Genomic DNA, 15,241 nt, shown 5'->3' on the forward strand with positions numbered 1-15,241 from the left:
AGCACCAGCTGCTGTAGAGGAAAGTTTAAAGGTCCAGTGTGAATGTTGGTTAATGGGTGAGTGGATGAATTGGGTAGCTGGAAGTGTTGGGAATGGTGATCAGATAGGGGGAGGTAGTCCGGATGGGAGGGGGTGGGAAAGGGGATCATCGGCTGGTCAGTTTGGTTCAAGTGGTTAGTGGTGAGGGTGATTGGTGGGGTTAGTTGGATCTGGTCAAGGAAAGTAGTTAGATGTTGGAGTCAGGTCTGGACATGGGTTAGTTGGATATTAACATCATCAGGTGGGATTATTGGGGTTGGGTTGGGAGTTAGTCAGTGTGAGGTAGTCAATTCTGTAGTTACCTAGGACTAAGCCAAGGTTTTAAGTGGACCAACGTTTCTTGGATAACATTTTAGGGGAAGCACGGTGTCTCAGTGGTTAGCACTGCTTCCTCACAGCACCAGGGATCTGGATTCGATTCCACCCTTGGACTTGGACAGCTGTCTGTGTGGAGTTTGCACATTCTCCCCATGTCTACGTGGGATTCCTCTGGGTGGTCCAGTTTCCTTCCACAATTCAAAGATGTGCAGAGTAAGTGGATTGGCCATGCTAAATTGCACATAGTGTTCAGGGGTGTGTAGATTTGGTGGGTTTATAAGGGGATGGGTCTGGGTGGGATACTCTGAAGTTCAGCATGGTCTTGTTGGGCCGAAGGGCCTGTTTCCACACTGTAGGGATTCTATGATATGAGAACTGTGGAACATTCCAACTCCAGCTCAGAGCAGGAGATTTTTGCAGTGGGTTTCAGGAAACATGACATTTGCTGGTCACAAGTCAACTTTCCCAGGAAATTTGCATAGAGATCAGCATATTGGCACTTTTGTGGGATGCTAGTGTGTATCATGGGACACGTGACTGGTTTCCAATGATCTGGAGATCAGAAGTACTGGGCTACTAGTTCAAATGAACAAAAGCTTGGTCAAAAATGGTTTTTTTGTCATGTCTTAAAAAAGGAACTTGAAGTGGACAGATGGTGGGGGGATATTTCAAAGCTTGAGGCCAAGGCAAATGAGCGCACAGCCAACCATTGTGTGGCAATTACATTAGCAAGAATGGAGAAGGCTGAATTAGAGGAGTGCAGTTATTTTGGAGGGAAGTTGGGGCTGCAGGAGATTAGAGTTTGTTTATTGTGTCTGCAAATGGGGTCACGTTATGTTGTTTTTCTCTATTGGCTCTAGGTTGAGCAATATCTGAATTTTACAATTTTCATCCTTGTTTTCAAATCCCCCATGACTTGCCATCCAACTCTCTCATCCCATGAACCTTGTAAAATCCAGATATTGCTCAACCGAATTTTTGCCATTTTGGAAAACAGTTATCATCATGCTTGTCCTTATTGTCGTCAGTTTTATTGAAATTTTTCATCTGCCATGCATATTTTGTGGTTTGTCTGAAAGATATTGTTTCTATGTGATTTCAACAATTACACCGGGAAATGGCAATCAAATACTGGTGAGGAGGTTATCATTGAAATCAAACAAACTTTACGTTTTGATATAATTATACACTACAGACTGCACAAACTTGATATAATAATACACTATAGACTGCACAAACATTTCAGGTAATAACGTGTCATGATTAAGCATGATGTATAGTATGGAAATATATATGTATGATGTATAATATGTATAATGTATAAATACTACATTGGACAAACAGGCAGAAAGCTAGCCACCAGGATACATGAACATCAACCAGCCACAAAACGACATGACCCACTATCACTCGTATCCTTACATACAGATGAGGAAGGACACCACTTTGATTGGGACAACACATCCATCCTAGGGCAAGCCAAACAGAGACACGCACGAGAATTCCTAGAAGCATGGCATTCCAACCGGAACTCCATCAACAAACACATTGGCTCCAAATCAATCTACCATCCTCTGACAAAAAGAACAGGAAATGACATCACCAATGCAGGAAATGACATCACCAACCCAAGGAAACCAAAACAGATAAATAGAAAGCAGGACATAACACCAGCGCTTCGTCGGAGGCTCACTGTTGATGTTACCTAGAATGGTGACTGATTGACTGGGAACAAACTGGCAATCTCAGTGAACCAGCTTACATCTGGAACACAATAAAGACCCACTCTCTTGTGGACTGAGAGGAGGAGAGTGCTATCTTGGAGATGAAAGGAGGACGTCGGGTTGGCTGTGCACCCTTGCAACCGGTGGATCTTAATGCTGGCTTCGGCCTAACGCTGGTTCAGGGAAGCAGCCAACCTGCAACGATGGCTGTGGCAAGTGCTCGTGCCCCAGGTCAGGGGGTCCGGAACACTATCCGTGTTTCCGTGAAGAAGGTGGATGAAGGTGCACCTGTGGACCGCACCTCCTTCGTGAAGGGGGTCCTGTTGGACTGTTGTGGGTTCGCTGCTGCTGTCATTTACTGCCTGCAGGATTTCCCCAGAGGAGGTTTTTACGATGTGACCTTCAGGAGTGCCAAGCTTTGCGAGCGCTTCCTGGAGGTTTTCAAGGAGAAAGGAGGTGAGGGCCCCCTCTCTGTATTGACCGCTGTCCCGCTGTTTGTGATGCCAGCACAGAGGAGCCGTATGGTGACTGTACACATGTACAACCCGCATGTGCCAGCAGTTGATGTCCTGACCTTCCTTGGAAGGTACGTGAAGGTGGAAGGGGACCTAACTGACATCATGGACCCCTTTGGCATCTGGACCAGTAAGAGGCAGGTCAAGGTGACGCTGAGGATGGGCGCAGACGGGAATGTCGCACACCCACCGTCCAGCTTCGCGATCAGCGGGAGCAGGGGCTACCTGACCTATGCAGGGCAACCTAAAGTCTGCCATGCCTGTGGTAGGTCAGGTCACATGGCGGCCGACTACAAAGCCACCATCTGCAGGAACTGCAGGGAGGAGGGACACCTTGCAAAGGATTGCCCACGAGAGAGAAGCTGCAACCTTTGCAGGGAAGCGGGCCACTTCTATAGGGCATGCCCGTGGCGGGGTACCACCTACGCCCAGGTCGCTGGCAGGGGCAATGCGGGGCCAGCCCCCCCGGAGGAGAGGAAGGCACCAGGGCCCAGCAAGGACCCCACTAATGTGCAGGAGGGCCAGGCCGTGCAGGAGGGCCCAGCCCTGCAGGATGGGCCCGAGGCCAGCAAAGCACCCCTGCAGGCTCCGATCCCCCCCGACAACCCGGAGCCAATGGAGGCGGCGACAGGCAACCCAGGGGAGTGGACAACAGTCCAGAAAGCGAGGAGGAAGGTGCGTCGACGGGCCCAGGAACCGCAACCATCAGGCAGGAAGAGGCAGATACAGGGGGGCTACAAGAGCTCCTCTGACGAGGAGGATTCGGAGAGGGCCCACCCGAAGCAGAAGTTAAAGGTCTCGAGGGGGAAGGAAAGCAGCACCCCGCTTCCAGGTGACGGGAGGCGTCCTGAGGCTCCCTCCGACACCCAGTCAAGTGCCGCTGGAGCACTGGACGGCGCACCGGAACTTCCAGGCGGGAAGGAGGAAACAGCGCGTCCCCAGCCTGACCCGGAGCCGGACCCTCCTGCCTCTGCACCCCTGACGGGGGGATGCCACCCGGAAGGCAGCACGGACGGTTTCCTGAGCCCGGAGAGCGTCCAGCAGTTAGCCCGGGCGATGGGCATGAAGGGACAGATGGAGGGGCTGGACCTTGGACTTGGGGAGGGTACTGTGGTCACTGCCCACAATGGGAGTACGAGTTGCGAGCATTAATGTGCGCAGCGTCAAGTCAACTGCGAGATGTGTGTCCACGTTGGCCTACCTGACCACCATCGAGGCGGACCTCCTGTTTCTGCAGGAGTGCGGGATACCGCACCTCGGCAGGTACGGGAAATGGTCCGGCGCCTGGACCTGTGGGCCTTCAATCTGGTCAGGGGGTAATGACTGTCGCTCCTCGGGCCTGGCTATTCTGCTGCGGGGGCGCGACTTCACCATCTCTCAAGTTCAGGAGGTGGTGGGGGGGTGCCTCCCAGTGGCTGACATCACCTATGGGAACGCTCCCCTGAGGCTGATCAACGTGTACGCCCCAGCGGTACGGAGTGAGCGGTTGGCCGTCCTGCAGCGGCTTCCACCCCTGCTGGCTACGTCCAGGCCGGTCATCCTAGGCGGAGACTTCAACTGCATCATTGATGCAGATGGAAGATCCAGCGTGGGGACAGCGGGTGGGGGGAGTCAACTGGACGTCACACCCAGATTCCTGATGGGCACGGTGCAGGACGCCAAGCTGCTCGACGTCTTCAGCACCCCTGCAGACGGAGCGCAGCAGAGGTACACCTGGTCGCGGCCAGACGGGTCTATCCGCTCAGGGATAGACTTCCTGTTTGTGTCACGGACGTTCTCGGTCAGGTCCACCGGCGTCGAGCCGGTGTTCTTCTCTGACCACTGCCTCCTGCTGGCCGACTGTCACTTACAGGACGACCAGCCGGCCGGCAAGGGGACGTGGAAGCTCAACACGACTCTGTTGACCCCAGAGAACGTCGAGGAGCTTAAGAGGGAGTACGCCGGTTGGAGAACCGTGAAACCCCTGTTCGAGTCTCCGGGCGACTGGTGGGAGACGGTGAAGGAGAACATCAAGAGGTTCTTTGTCCTCAAGGGTGTTCAGAAGGCAAGAGAGAGGCGGGGAAAGCTGTCGCGACTCCAGAAAAGGGTGCAGAACCTGCTCCTTCTGCAGTTGATGGGGGTCGATGTCACGGAGGACCTCCGCAAGGTGAGGGGCCAGCAAGCCTTGCTCTTTGCTGTGGAGGCCTCCAGGATAATCTTCCGGTCCAGGGTCCGCTCCGTGGAGCAGGACGAGACGTGCTCGCGTTTCTTCTTTCAGAAGGTGCACAAAGAGAGCTCTGTGCTTAGCCGGCTGAAGGAGGACGACGACTCGGTGACGTCGTCTCGGCCCGACATTTTGAGGATCAGCAGATCCTTCTATGCCGGACTGTACGAAACGAAGCCCACGGACAGCACGGCCTCCGAGTCGTTCCTGTCGTCTATCATGGAGGTCTTAGACGACGGCACGAGGGAGTGGCTGGACCAGCTGATATCCCTGGATGAGCTGGCCAGAGCCCTCAAGTCCTTGCAGAGGAATAGGACTCCCGGAAGCGACGGCTTACCGGTCGAGCTGTATTCCGCTCTGTGGGGCCTGGTTGGCCAGGACCTGCTGGAGGTGTATGATAGTGCGCTTCGGGCAGGGGAAATGTGCAAGTTCATGAGGAAGGGCATCATCACCCTCATTTACAAGAGGAAGGGGGAGAGGGAAGAAATTAAGAATTGGCGTCCCATTTCACTTTTGAACGTGGACTACAAAATCCTGGCCAAGGGCATTGCCAACCGGGTCAGGTCTGTCCTAGAGTCAGTGATTCACCCTGACCAAACCTGTGCTGTGCCAGGCAGGAAGATCGCTGAGAGCCTCGCGCTCATCAGGGATACGATTGCCTACGTACAGGACAGGCGGGTGGACACCTGCCTCGTCGGCCTGGACCAGGAGAAGGCCTTCGACAGGGTCTCTCATGCTTACATGAGGGACGTCCTCTCCAAATTGGGGTTCGGGGAGGGCATCCGCAATTGGATCCGGCTGCTCTACGCCAACATCGTTAGCGCAGTCTCGATCAACAGGTGGGAATCAGACAGTTTTCCTGGTAGATCTGGAGTCAGGCAGGGCTGCCCGCTGTCTCCTGCCTTGTTCGTGTGCTGTGTGGAGCCCTTCGCCGCCTCCATCAAGAAGGACGTGAGCCTGAAGGGCGTGACTATCCCAGGCAGCGGAGGCCTTCAGGTCAAGACCTCCCTGTACATGGACGATGTCGCCGTCTTCTGCACAGATCGTCGGTCGGAGAGTAGACTATTGGAAATCTGCGGCCAGTTTGAACTGGCCTTGGGTGCCAAAGTCAATAGGGGTAAGAGCGAGGTCATGTTCTTTGGGAACTGGGACGACCGCTCCTTCATCCCCTTCACCATCAGGACAGACTACCTGAAGGTGCTGGGTGTTTGGTTTGGTGGAGCTGGGGCATGCACTAAGACTTGGGAGGAGCGTATCGCCAAATTGAAGCAGAAGCTGGGCAGGTGGACGCTCCGGTCCCTCTCCATCGCGGGTAAGAACCTGGTCGTCAGGTGCGAGGGGCTTTCGGTACTGTTGTATGTGGCGCAGGTCTGGCCTATTCCCTGGACCTGCGCCGCTGCGGTCACCCGGGCCATCTTCCACTTCATTTGGGGGTCAAGGATGGACCGGGTCCGCAGAGACACCATGTACAAAGACCTGGGAAATGGGGGAAAGGGCGTACCGAACACCACCCTCGCCCTGACGGCTACCTTTGTGTGCGGCTGCATCAAGCTGTGCGTAGATCCTCAGTACGCAAACACCAAGTGTCACTACTTACTGAGGTTCTACCTGTCCCCGGTGTTGAGAAGGATGGGCCTGGCCTTGTTGCCGCAGAACGCTCCGAGTAGTTGGACCGTCCCGTACCACCTGTCCTTCGTGGAGAAATTTTTGAAGGGAAACACCTTTGACCACAAGGCCGTCAGGCAGTGGTCAGCACGTAGTATCCTCGGGACCCTTCGGGAAAAGGAGAGGGTGGATCCCGTTGTGTGGTTCCCCACGCAGACTGCCAAAGTCGTTTGGCAGAATGCCTCATCGCCAGAACTTTCAAACAAGCACAAGGACATTGCTTGGCTGGCGGTGAGAGGGGCTCTGCCAGTGAGATCCTTTATGCATGCCCGGAATCTCTGCACCACCGCACGCTGCCCTCGAGGTGGCTGCGGGGGGGACGAGAATGTCGATCACCTCCTTCTGGAGTGTGCCTATGCGCAGGAGGTCTGGAGGGGGATGCAGTGGTATTTGTCGAGGTTCGTCCCGAGCAGCTCCGTGACGCGGGACTCCGTGCTCTACGGACTGTTTGCGGGGACGCACACCGAGACCAACATCAACTGCGCCTGGAGGACCATCAATGCGGTGAAAGACGCTCTTTGGTCTGCCCGCAACTTGGTGGTCTGCCAGCTGAAAGAACTGACCCCGACCGAGTGTTGCAGACTGGCGCACTCCAAGGTCCAGGACTACGTGCTGAGGGACGCGCTAAAGCTTGGGGCAGTCGCCGCCAAGGCGCGGTGGGGAAAGACCACCGTATGAACCCCCTCGTCCAGAATAGACAAAAGGGCCCTATCTGGTAAGTGGGCCCAGCTGGCGCCTTCCCTAACTGGTCAGGGGGCCAACTGGGACTGTGCGGGGTGACGACTGCCAGGGTATTTTCTTTGCTTTGTTTTTTTTTCTTCTTTGTTTTGTTTTTTCCTTTAGTTGGTGTCTGTACCCCCTGGGTAACCCGGAGCGGCTTGCATGACTGTGTAGGCGTATAAATGTTTTATTATTTTGTACATTCTATGAATAAAGTATATTTTTTCAAATAAAATAAAAGTGACTGATTGTCTGGGAACAAACCTTCCAGCTCAGTGAACCAGCTTACATCCGGAACAAAATAAAAACCCACTCTTTTGTGGACCGAGAGGAGGAGAGTGCTGTGTTGGAAGTGGAAGGAAGACATCGGGTTGGCTGTGCACCCTCGCCAACGGGGACTGTGCGGGGAGATGACTGCCGGGGTATTTTTTTCTTTCTTTGTTTTTGTTTCTTTTCTTTGTTTTTTTTTCCTTTTAGTTGGTGTCTGTACCCCCTGGGTAACCTGGAGCGGCTTGCATGACTGGGTAGGTGTATAAATGTTTTATTATTTTGTGCATTCTGTGAATAAAGTATATTTTTCAAACAAAAAAAGTGACAACACGTCTGAAAACTAACCTTCCAGCTCAGCGAGCAAACTCACATCCAGATGTATAATATATTTAAACTTCAAAAGCTGCATTTAAATCTGAGATACACAGTGACCTGATTATTATTTCTTACAGTTCAAGATTCATTTTGAAGGATAAATCCTATTTCTATTGAGGGAGGCAGAGGTATTAAATCCAACTGTTGGCAGCATAACTAGTCCTGGAAGTTGTTTTTATCTGTGTCTCATTAGTGTTTAATTTCTACCATGAATTAATCCTTGCTTTCAGCCATTTTACATATGTTTTGTGATAGAATTGATGCTATAATTATTGCTTAAAGTAATTAGTGTAAAGCTTCTAACATATTAAAAACAAAACTGAAGGAAAACTAACGCTGTGTGCATTGTGGGTTAACACACTACCATTTCAACACAGTGACCTGAGATTTGCATTCAGCTTCAACTTCAGCAGTGAACACACCCGTGTGTGATGGTAAGAGGGCCCTAACTGAAATATTTTAGGCAGCAGGAAACTGCCTTTTATTGAGAATGGCCATGAAAATTCCGATAGCAGAAATAAAAACAAACCTTTGAACTGCAGCAGAGGTTTACGCTTGACACATGGTTGGAGCAGTATACAGGAAGCTTTGTTCTACAGCTGGCTGCATGAGACCTGATGCTGGAGGATTTGAGTTAAACAAACTGGAACAATGGAACTGGAACAACCTCTCTGATGAAGGGTCTAGGCCCGAAACGTCAGCTTTTGTGCTCCTGAGATGCTGCTTGGCCTGCTGTGTTCATCCAGCCTCACATTTTATTATCTTGGAACAATGTATTGCATATTCCATTGCTGACTCCATTTTGCTCATTAAGACTTGAGAACTAAATAGATGAATCATATTTTCTTGAGCAAATAGTGAAGTGGCTTGAAGCATTCCATTAATGTATTTTATGGAGAAGCAATATTTGGAATAGACAAAATTGGTTCAGTAATAAAGGTTGTGTTTGAAAGTGAAAAATCTTCCTTATTTGAAATCTCAATCTGACAGAGGTGATGTAAACTACTTGAAACTTGCATTGGAGTGATACCAGAATAATCGGAAAATTTAAAAGTGATCTAGTCAAATGCCAAAGATACAGCAGAGGCATTGGCATGAATCTTTCTGAAAAACCTAACAAATGCTAATGACCCTAATTAAGATTGTTCACGCGTTAGAACATAGAGACACAACATATTCAGAACAAAGGCAGAGAGATCATTGTTTAAAAAGTGACAATTAGGCTCACAACATGACAGGATGACTAACTGAAACAATGCCATGAGATAGCAGGAACTGCAGCTGCTGGACAATCTGAGATAACAAGGTGTGGGGCTGGATGAGCACAGCAGGCCAAGCAGCATCAGAGGAGCAGGAACGCTGACATTTCAGGCCTAGACACTTCTAAAAGGGAAGGTCAACAATTTTGGCTGGGTTCCTTGGCAGCCTGCTCAGGAAAATGGAGGAAAATCATGAAGGCAGCAGTTTAAAGATATGGCGACTGTTTTCTTTTGTGCCAATAATGCTAGTGCTCACGGTCACATTAGATTGAACCCTGTTGATGTACATTTTATTTAATCATGAATTTATGCAAACCCAAGTATAATTTGCTAATAGACTTTTATTCCTTTTATTTTAAACTTGCTTTGCAACTTCTCTTTCTGAGCAGAATGAGGATGATTTTAACCTTAATGATTCAGTGTCAATTCACAGCATTATTTACCCAGCCTGGAACTGGCAGATTCTGATTTTTTTTCCTTGTTTTCCTGAGCAGGCTGCCAGGGCACCCAGTCAAAGTTGTTGATCTTCCCTTTTAACATCAGTGGTACCCAACTGTGATTTTCACTATGTAGCCTGGACAGTAAGTGCCAGTCTGATTCTTGCCAGGTCAACTCAGCAGAATCTAAATGATCGAGCCAATATGGGCCTGAAAAAATAATTTTGCTTTGATTTGTGGGACTAGCAGACTATAAAGAAAGATAAGTGTTCCCATTGGGAACACATCTCTTCCCTAACATCATAGCCAGAGGTGAGCTAGAATGCCAGCAGATCAACATGTTAACTATTGGTGGGTGATATCTGTAGATAAAGATTATTTTCAATTCAATTGTAGCCCAGCATTTAAGATACTTTGGAATTCTAATTTAGAGCAATGGATGATGTTTCAAAATCTCACTGCTGCTAATCTGCAGAAAGCTCCCTAGCACTAAAATCAGGACCATTATCTTACTTCCCATATTTAAATCTCCTGGGGCTCACAAATGGACTTGAAGTAAGGTAAAAGTTGCACGTGCTGGAGATTTACACAATCAAAGAAAAAGCACATTAGAACACTTAAACCTGAGTTTTGGAAAACCATTTTAGTTGAGAGCTATCCTCACGTATGATCCAATTCCAGGAAGTGATTAGGACAGCAGCCTGATTGTATAAACCCTTTGCCTAACTCAGGGGCATAGAGGCCATTTGTTCGCACCTTGACTGCTTGCTCACCTATAATCTCAGTTCAAATAATTTAAAAGAGATTCTATGAAATGTGAAAAGGCATTTATGTATTACTACTTAATTTAAACTAATATGGAAGATTTATAAGGTGCTCCATTTTATTTTTTAAAAATGCATGAGGAAGCAAACAGAGCCAACAGAATGTGGATGACTCACTTATGTCTTGTGTTTGAATTCAGTCCAGACTATTGGCAAGCATTGTACTATTAGCACTCGGTAAAATTAGGTTCGCATGTTAATAATTTTCCAGATTTGATTTTAATTTGACAGTCTCACTCAGATATATACTTGAAATCTAAATGTGAAAAATCTGACTTGGAGAGGGTTTGGTACTGAATTTGAGTTATCGAAAAAAAATTGTTTTATTTTTCATATATCTAATATTCCTTACCTGTTGTTTTTATGGTTTTTATTTCTTAATTAGGTTGAATACAGCCTCTTCAGTTTTATTTGACTTTTGTTTTATTTACGAATAGAATTTAAAGAAAACTTTGATGTATTTGTGCAATTGAAAGATATAATTAAAAATCATTTAAAGTATTATTTGCTCTAAACATAACCTATAATCTTCTCTATATGAATAATATAGTTCCCCAGTTTGTTAAGTTGTTGATTGTGAGATTATTATCTTCCCTTAATTATGTTATAATCTCTACAATTGGGTCTCATATATGTTTAACCAAATGTTTCTTTTAATTATCAGGGTTTGATGTGATCTTTAAAGTTTGTTAAAGCAATATACCTCACCAAAAGCAATGTAAATGGGGAATATATCAGGGAGAGGATAGTTAGTACAGCGTAACACCAATGGTATGCAGTTACACATTTATTTACATTGCGCTCAACCAGGTTACCAGCACAGATCGTGTAGAAAGGAATATTAAGTAGGTTTGAAGAACGAACCACATAGGTCTTGTCAATAATTGGAACTTGAGTTATTAGTAATGTACCAAAAGAATACAGTGGAGTTGTGGACTAGATGAATCGAAAATGTTTACTTGTCTGAAACTACACTTTGACACTCACTCTAAGGCATGGGAATATTTTTGAAAATGTGCATTTATCATTCCTTACATGCAGTGTCAGATGGTTTCTGTCATTCTACCTTCTCATAGCTGATACCATTGACAGCCATTCTCAAAACATGCAGAACCAGTTACCAGAGTATTGCCGATGTTATTTTATAATTGCTTACTAATGTTCTCTCCCTCTCTTACTTTTATTCTCTGATTATCTTCAAATACTTTATTTTATTCTACACATAAAATTCAGAATTGTCCAAGTCAAAATATCCCAGGAACCCACTCTCCATTCTGTTTGCATAACAATGTCATGCCACTATTCTAGAGTTTACACAAACTGATATTTCACACATTAGTACAGGCTTGCATACATTCCAAAATTTCACCACAGTTTAGCTTCAAATTGGGAAATATGAAAACCGACTTTGCTCCTAGTAACATCCCAAGGTTGATGAACAAACTAAATCTTCAAACCATATGTGGCAACATTTAGATTGCACTGTTTAAATAATACAATGAGTTTGACCTTTCAGTTGATGTGAGATCCAGTGCAAAATCATGTGCCCTCCCTCCAGGGATGTGTGAGAAGTATCTCCCCATATCGGGATTTGGATATTAGGTTTGGGGAAAACCTGGAAAGTTGTGTATGGTGCATCAGGTAAACAAAATGAGTAGTTAAGCTTTTGAGAATTGTGAAGGAAAGTCCTCTCCCAGAGTAACAGAGAACGGGCAGAGTGAATGCAAATTTTCAGAACATGTAGACAATCTCCCAGTACTGCCATCATCGGAAATACTTTTCCAAAGATGTGAATACCATTTCTCCACTCAGACTCCAAGGAGTGAATCTATGTTGCTGGGTAGCTGGGGTAGATAAATGTTTTGTCTCCGTTGCTACAAATAAGCTTTAGGTCATGTTGTTACAAGCAAAATCTAATACTAGAGCTCTAAGGAACAAATAGCCTCATGACCAGCCAACCAGTCACTTTTCCCTGTTTCTAAGTATTTCTGCTGGTCCTCAAGAACTTAGATATATTTGATATTGGACAGGCGGTGAATAAAGATTCATTTTCTCACCATTACTGAGTCTCAGAAGAAAGTCTCTAAGTTTCAATGCCGAGGCTTGTTCACTATTGCACAATAGATAATACGTTTCAGGGGTTAAAAGCAGATTCAAGAATAGAACACAAAGGTAAAAAGATACATTGCTGTGCCACCATAGATACCTTGAATAAATTGAATATGTTCTCATTTGGAAAAAAAACAGAAAATATGGGATAACAGGTGTAGAGCTGGATGAACACGGCAGGCCAAGCAGCATCAGAGGAGCAGGAAAGTTTGATGTTTCAGTTCGAGACCCTTCTTCTGAAGAAGGGTCTAGTCCCGAAACGTCAGCCTTCCTGCTCCTCTGATGCTGCTTGGCCTGCCGTGTTCATCCAGCTCTATATTTTGTTATCTCAGATTCTGCAGCATCGGCAGTTGCTACTATATCTGTAAGAAAACATGGGATGTTTCTTCAAATACAAAAGCAGGAATTATTCCTGCACTCAGTAAAATGAGAAAAAAAATTCCTTCTGTACCATAAACCACCAAAAGTAACATGAAATTTATGATCTAATGATTCACTGTAAATGAACAATTTACAGAGGGAGAGAGGGGAGCATTAACAATGCCCAAATACCTGCAGTAATAATTTACAAGATTTCAAATTCTTGTTGAATCCCTGTATGGTTTCTACCTTCCTTTCTTCTGTAATTTCTCCAGTCATTACAAACTTCTGTGATTTCTGTATTCCTTCAACTCTGATCCTTAATCCATTCGCCGCTCATTTCAACCCGTTCCTTCATCCATGTAAATCAACAGCATGGCAATATACTGACTTAACCTTCTAACTCCTGTAACCTCCTTTAAGGCCTTCCTTAAAACCTCCTTTTTAACCCAATTATAGCTAGTGTAGCTAGTAAACAATACAGCTAAGATAAATCAGCAGCAATATTGCAAAGTTAACCAGGTCATCAGAAGGACTGTCAGAAAAATGTTAGTTTCATATAAAGAGTTGTCAACATTTACAATGGCTCAGAGTAGGTGGAAGTGAAAATCTTTCATATATTTAATTGTGCCTTATATAACATGATCTGAATCATTGTTCTTTGACATTATTTCCAACAATATAATGGCAACTTCTGGAAATTTCTAAATATACACACTGATGCAATCTGGAAACAATTGAACTTTTGTTGTCAGAGACAATGGGAACTGCAGATGCTGGAGAATGCAAGACAACAAAGTGTGGAGCTGGATGAACACAGCAGGCCAAGCAGCATCTCAGGAGCACAAAAGCTGACGTTTCGGGCCTAGACGCTTCCCTGAAATGTCAACTTTTGTGCTCCTGAGATGCTGCATGGCCTGCTGTGTTCATCCAGCTCCACACTTTGTTGTCTTGAACTTTTGTTGTGATTGGATTAGTTAACTTGGCCAAATAATTTCCAATGCCCTGTGAACTGAACTTAAAGGTTTGAATTGACAGAATATAAGAATTCTAAAGAAATACAGTCAGTAGTCCAATTCAGGTGCTGAAGATTCTGAATCACATTTGACATTTGACCTTAATTCTCAGCAATACTGTTCCTTTTTCAATAACTAATTAAAATTAAGAATAATCATTACATAGCTGAAGAGGCCACTAGAATCTTGCAGGGTCTTTTTTTTTGAAATAGCAGATGACTTTTGAAACAAAGTTTAGACTTCTGGAATTTCACTTGCTTTGTATGAACAATTAGAAATCTGTGACTCATTGATTTACATTATATTTTGTAAGGTGGCTATGAATTGTCTTCATCTTGAAGCAGGCAAACAAAATACATTTAGATGGATACTGACCCAAAACTCCCATTGCAAGACCTCCTAATGCGATACCCATTGCATTACCCCTTTCTTCATCATTAGTATAAACACTGGCCAGCATCCCCATACCTGTATGAGGAAAGAAAAGACCTGTCAGTCTATTTAAATCTTGTAAGATATGAAATACCAGAGCATTATAGGACTTGGGAATACAACATGACTTCCCAGTGAAGTAAATGTCAACCTTTGTTATGTAAGTACAGAATTTACCATAGTGAATTCTCAAAGTAAATATTGCATAATTCCTAAATAAAGAGAAATCAAACTCCAAAAGAAAATTAGAAAGTTTATGATCGTAGAAAATATTACATTTGCACATTATTTTAATGAAGATTTTCTGTACTGTGAAGCAACTGGAAAATATAACAATTTTGTTGTTCAATGTATGTATTATATATAGAACATCAAACATACAGAAATATGATCAATATCAAATAATTGATAGGTCAACATCTCTGACGAAGCGTTATAATAATTACATGGATGTTTAGTTACAGTGTTGCTGTCCTGTCACTTTGGAAATTTCTCCTTACCTGCCACAGAGGAGCAGGATGAACCAATACCTTGCAGAGACCTGGCTAAGAACAGTAAGACGTAACTCTTCGAGAAAGCAAACACTGTGGGGAATAAAAAAAAACAATGTTATCCAAACATATTTAATCAAAGAATTGCAACTGAATCCAAATTCTTCCGTGAAACTAAACTCATCTTATCTCTACTTTGAATGGAGACAGGAAGGTAGGAAAGCAACCAATCGACTCCAAGGAAGAGAGTTAGAACTTTTAAGTGCATAACAAGGCTGTGGGCCTTATTGTTATCCAGATTTTGGATATAACTGTGGATGGTTGAGTTTCCAGAACCTTTAAAAAGCTGTTTGTTACATCCAGATAAGAGCTGTCAGATCCAGAGCGTCAGCAGTTTTATGCCCTACCTGCTAGATTCAGCAAGCCTACCTGGCATCTGCGATCCCCTTTGCCAGGCTTCTGATTCTGCACTCGCCCCCATTTG

The 15,241-nt window shown here is 45.5% G+C and overlaps 1 protein-coding gene across 1 annotated transcript in view; it reads right to left on the reverse strand.

The window, feature by feature from the left end:
* slc18a2 (solute carrier family 18 member 2) overlaps window positions 1–15,241 on the reverse strand; it is a 48,074-nt gene that overhangs the window by 19,801 nt on the left and 13,032 nt on the right. The window contains exons 5-6 of the mRNA XM_048550986.2: window positions 14,767–14,850; window positions 14,210–14,302 (exon numbers count right to left, since the gene is read on the reverse strand). Of these exons, the coding sequence (XP_048406943.1) occupies window positions 14,210–14,302; window positions 14,767–14,850 (177 nt within the window). The remainder of the gene's footprint in view (window positions 1–14,209; window positions 14,303–14,766; window positions 14,851–15,241) is intronic.

The sequence above is a fragment of the Stegostoma tigrinum genome, chromosome 20, assembly GCF_030684315.1.
Source record: "Stegostoma tigrinum isolate sSteTig4 chromosome 20, sSteTig4.hap1, whole genome shotgun sequence".
NCBI classification, from domain to species: domain Eukaryota; kingdom Metazoa; phylum Chordata; class Chondrichthyes; order Orectolobiformes; family Stegostomatidae; genus Stegostoma; species Stegostoma tigrinum.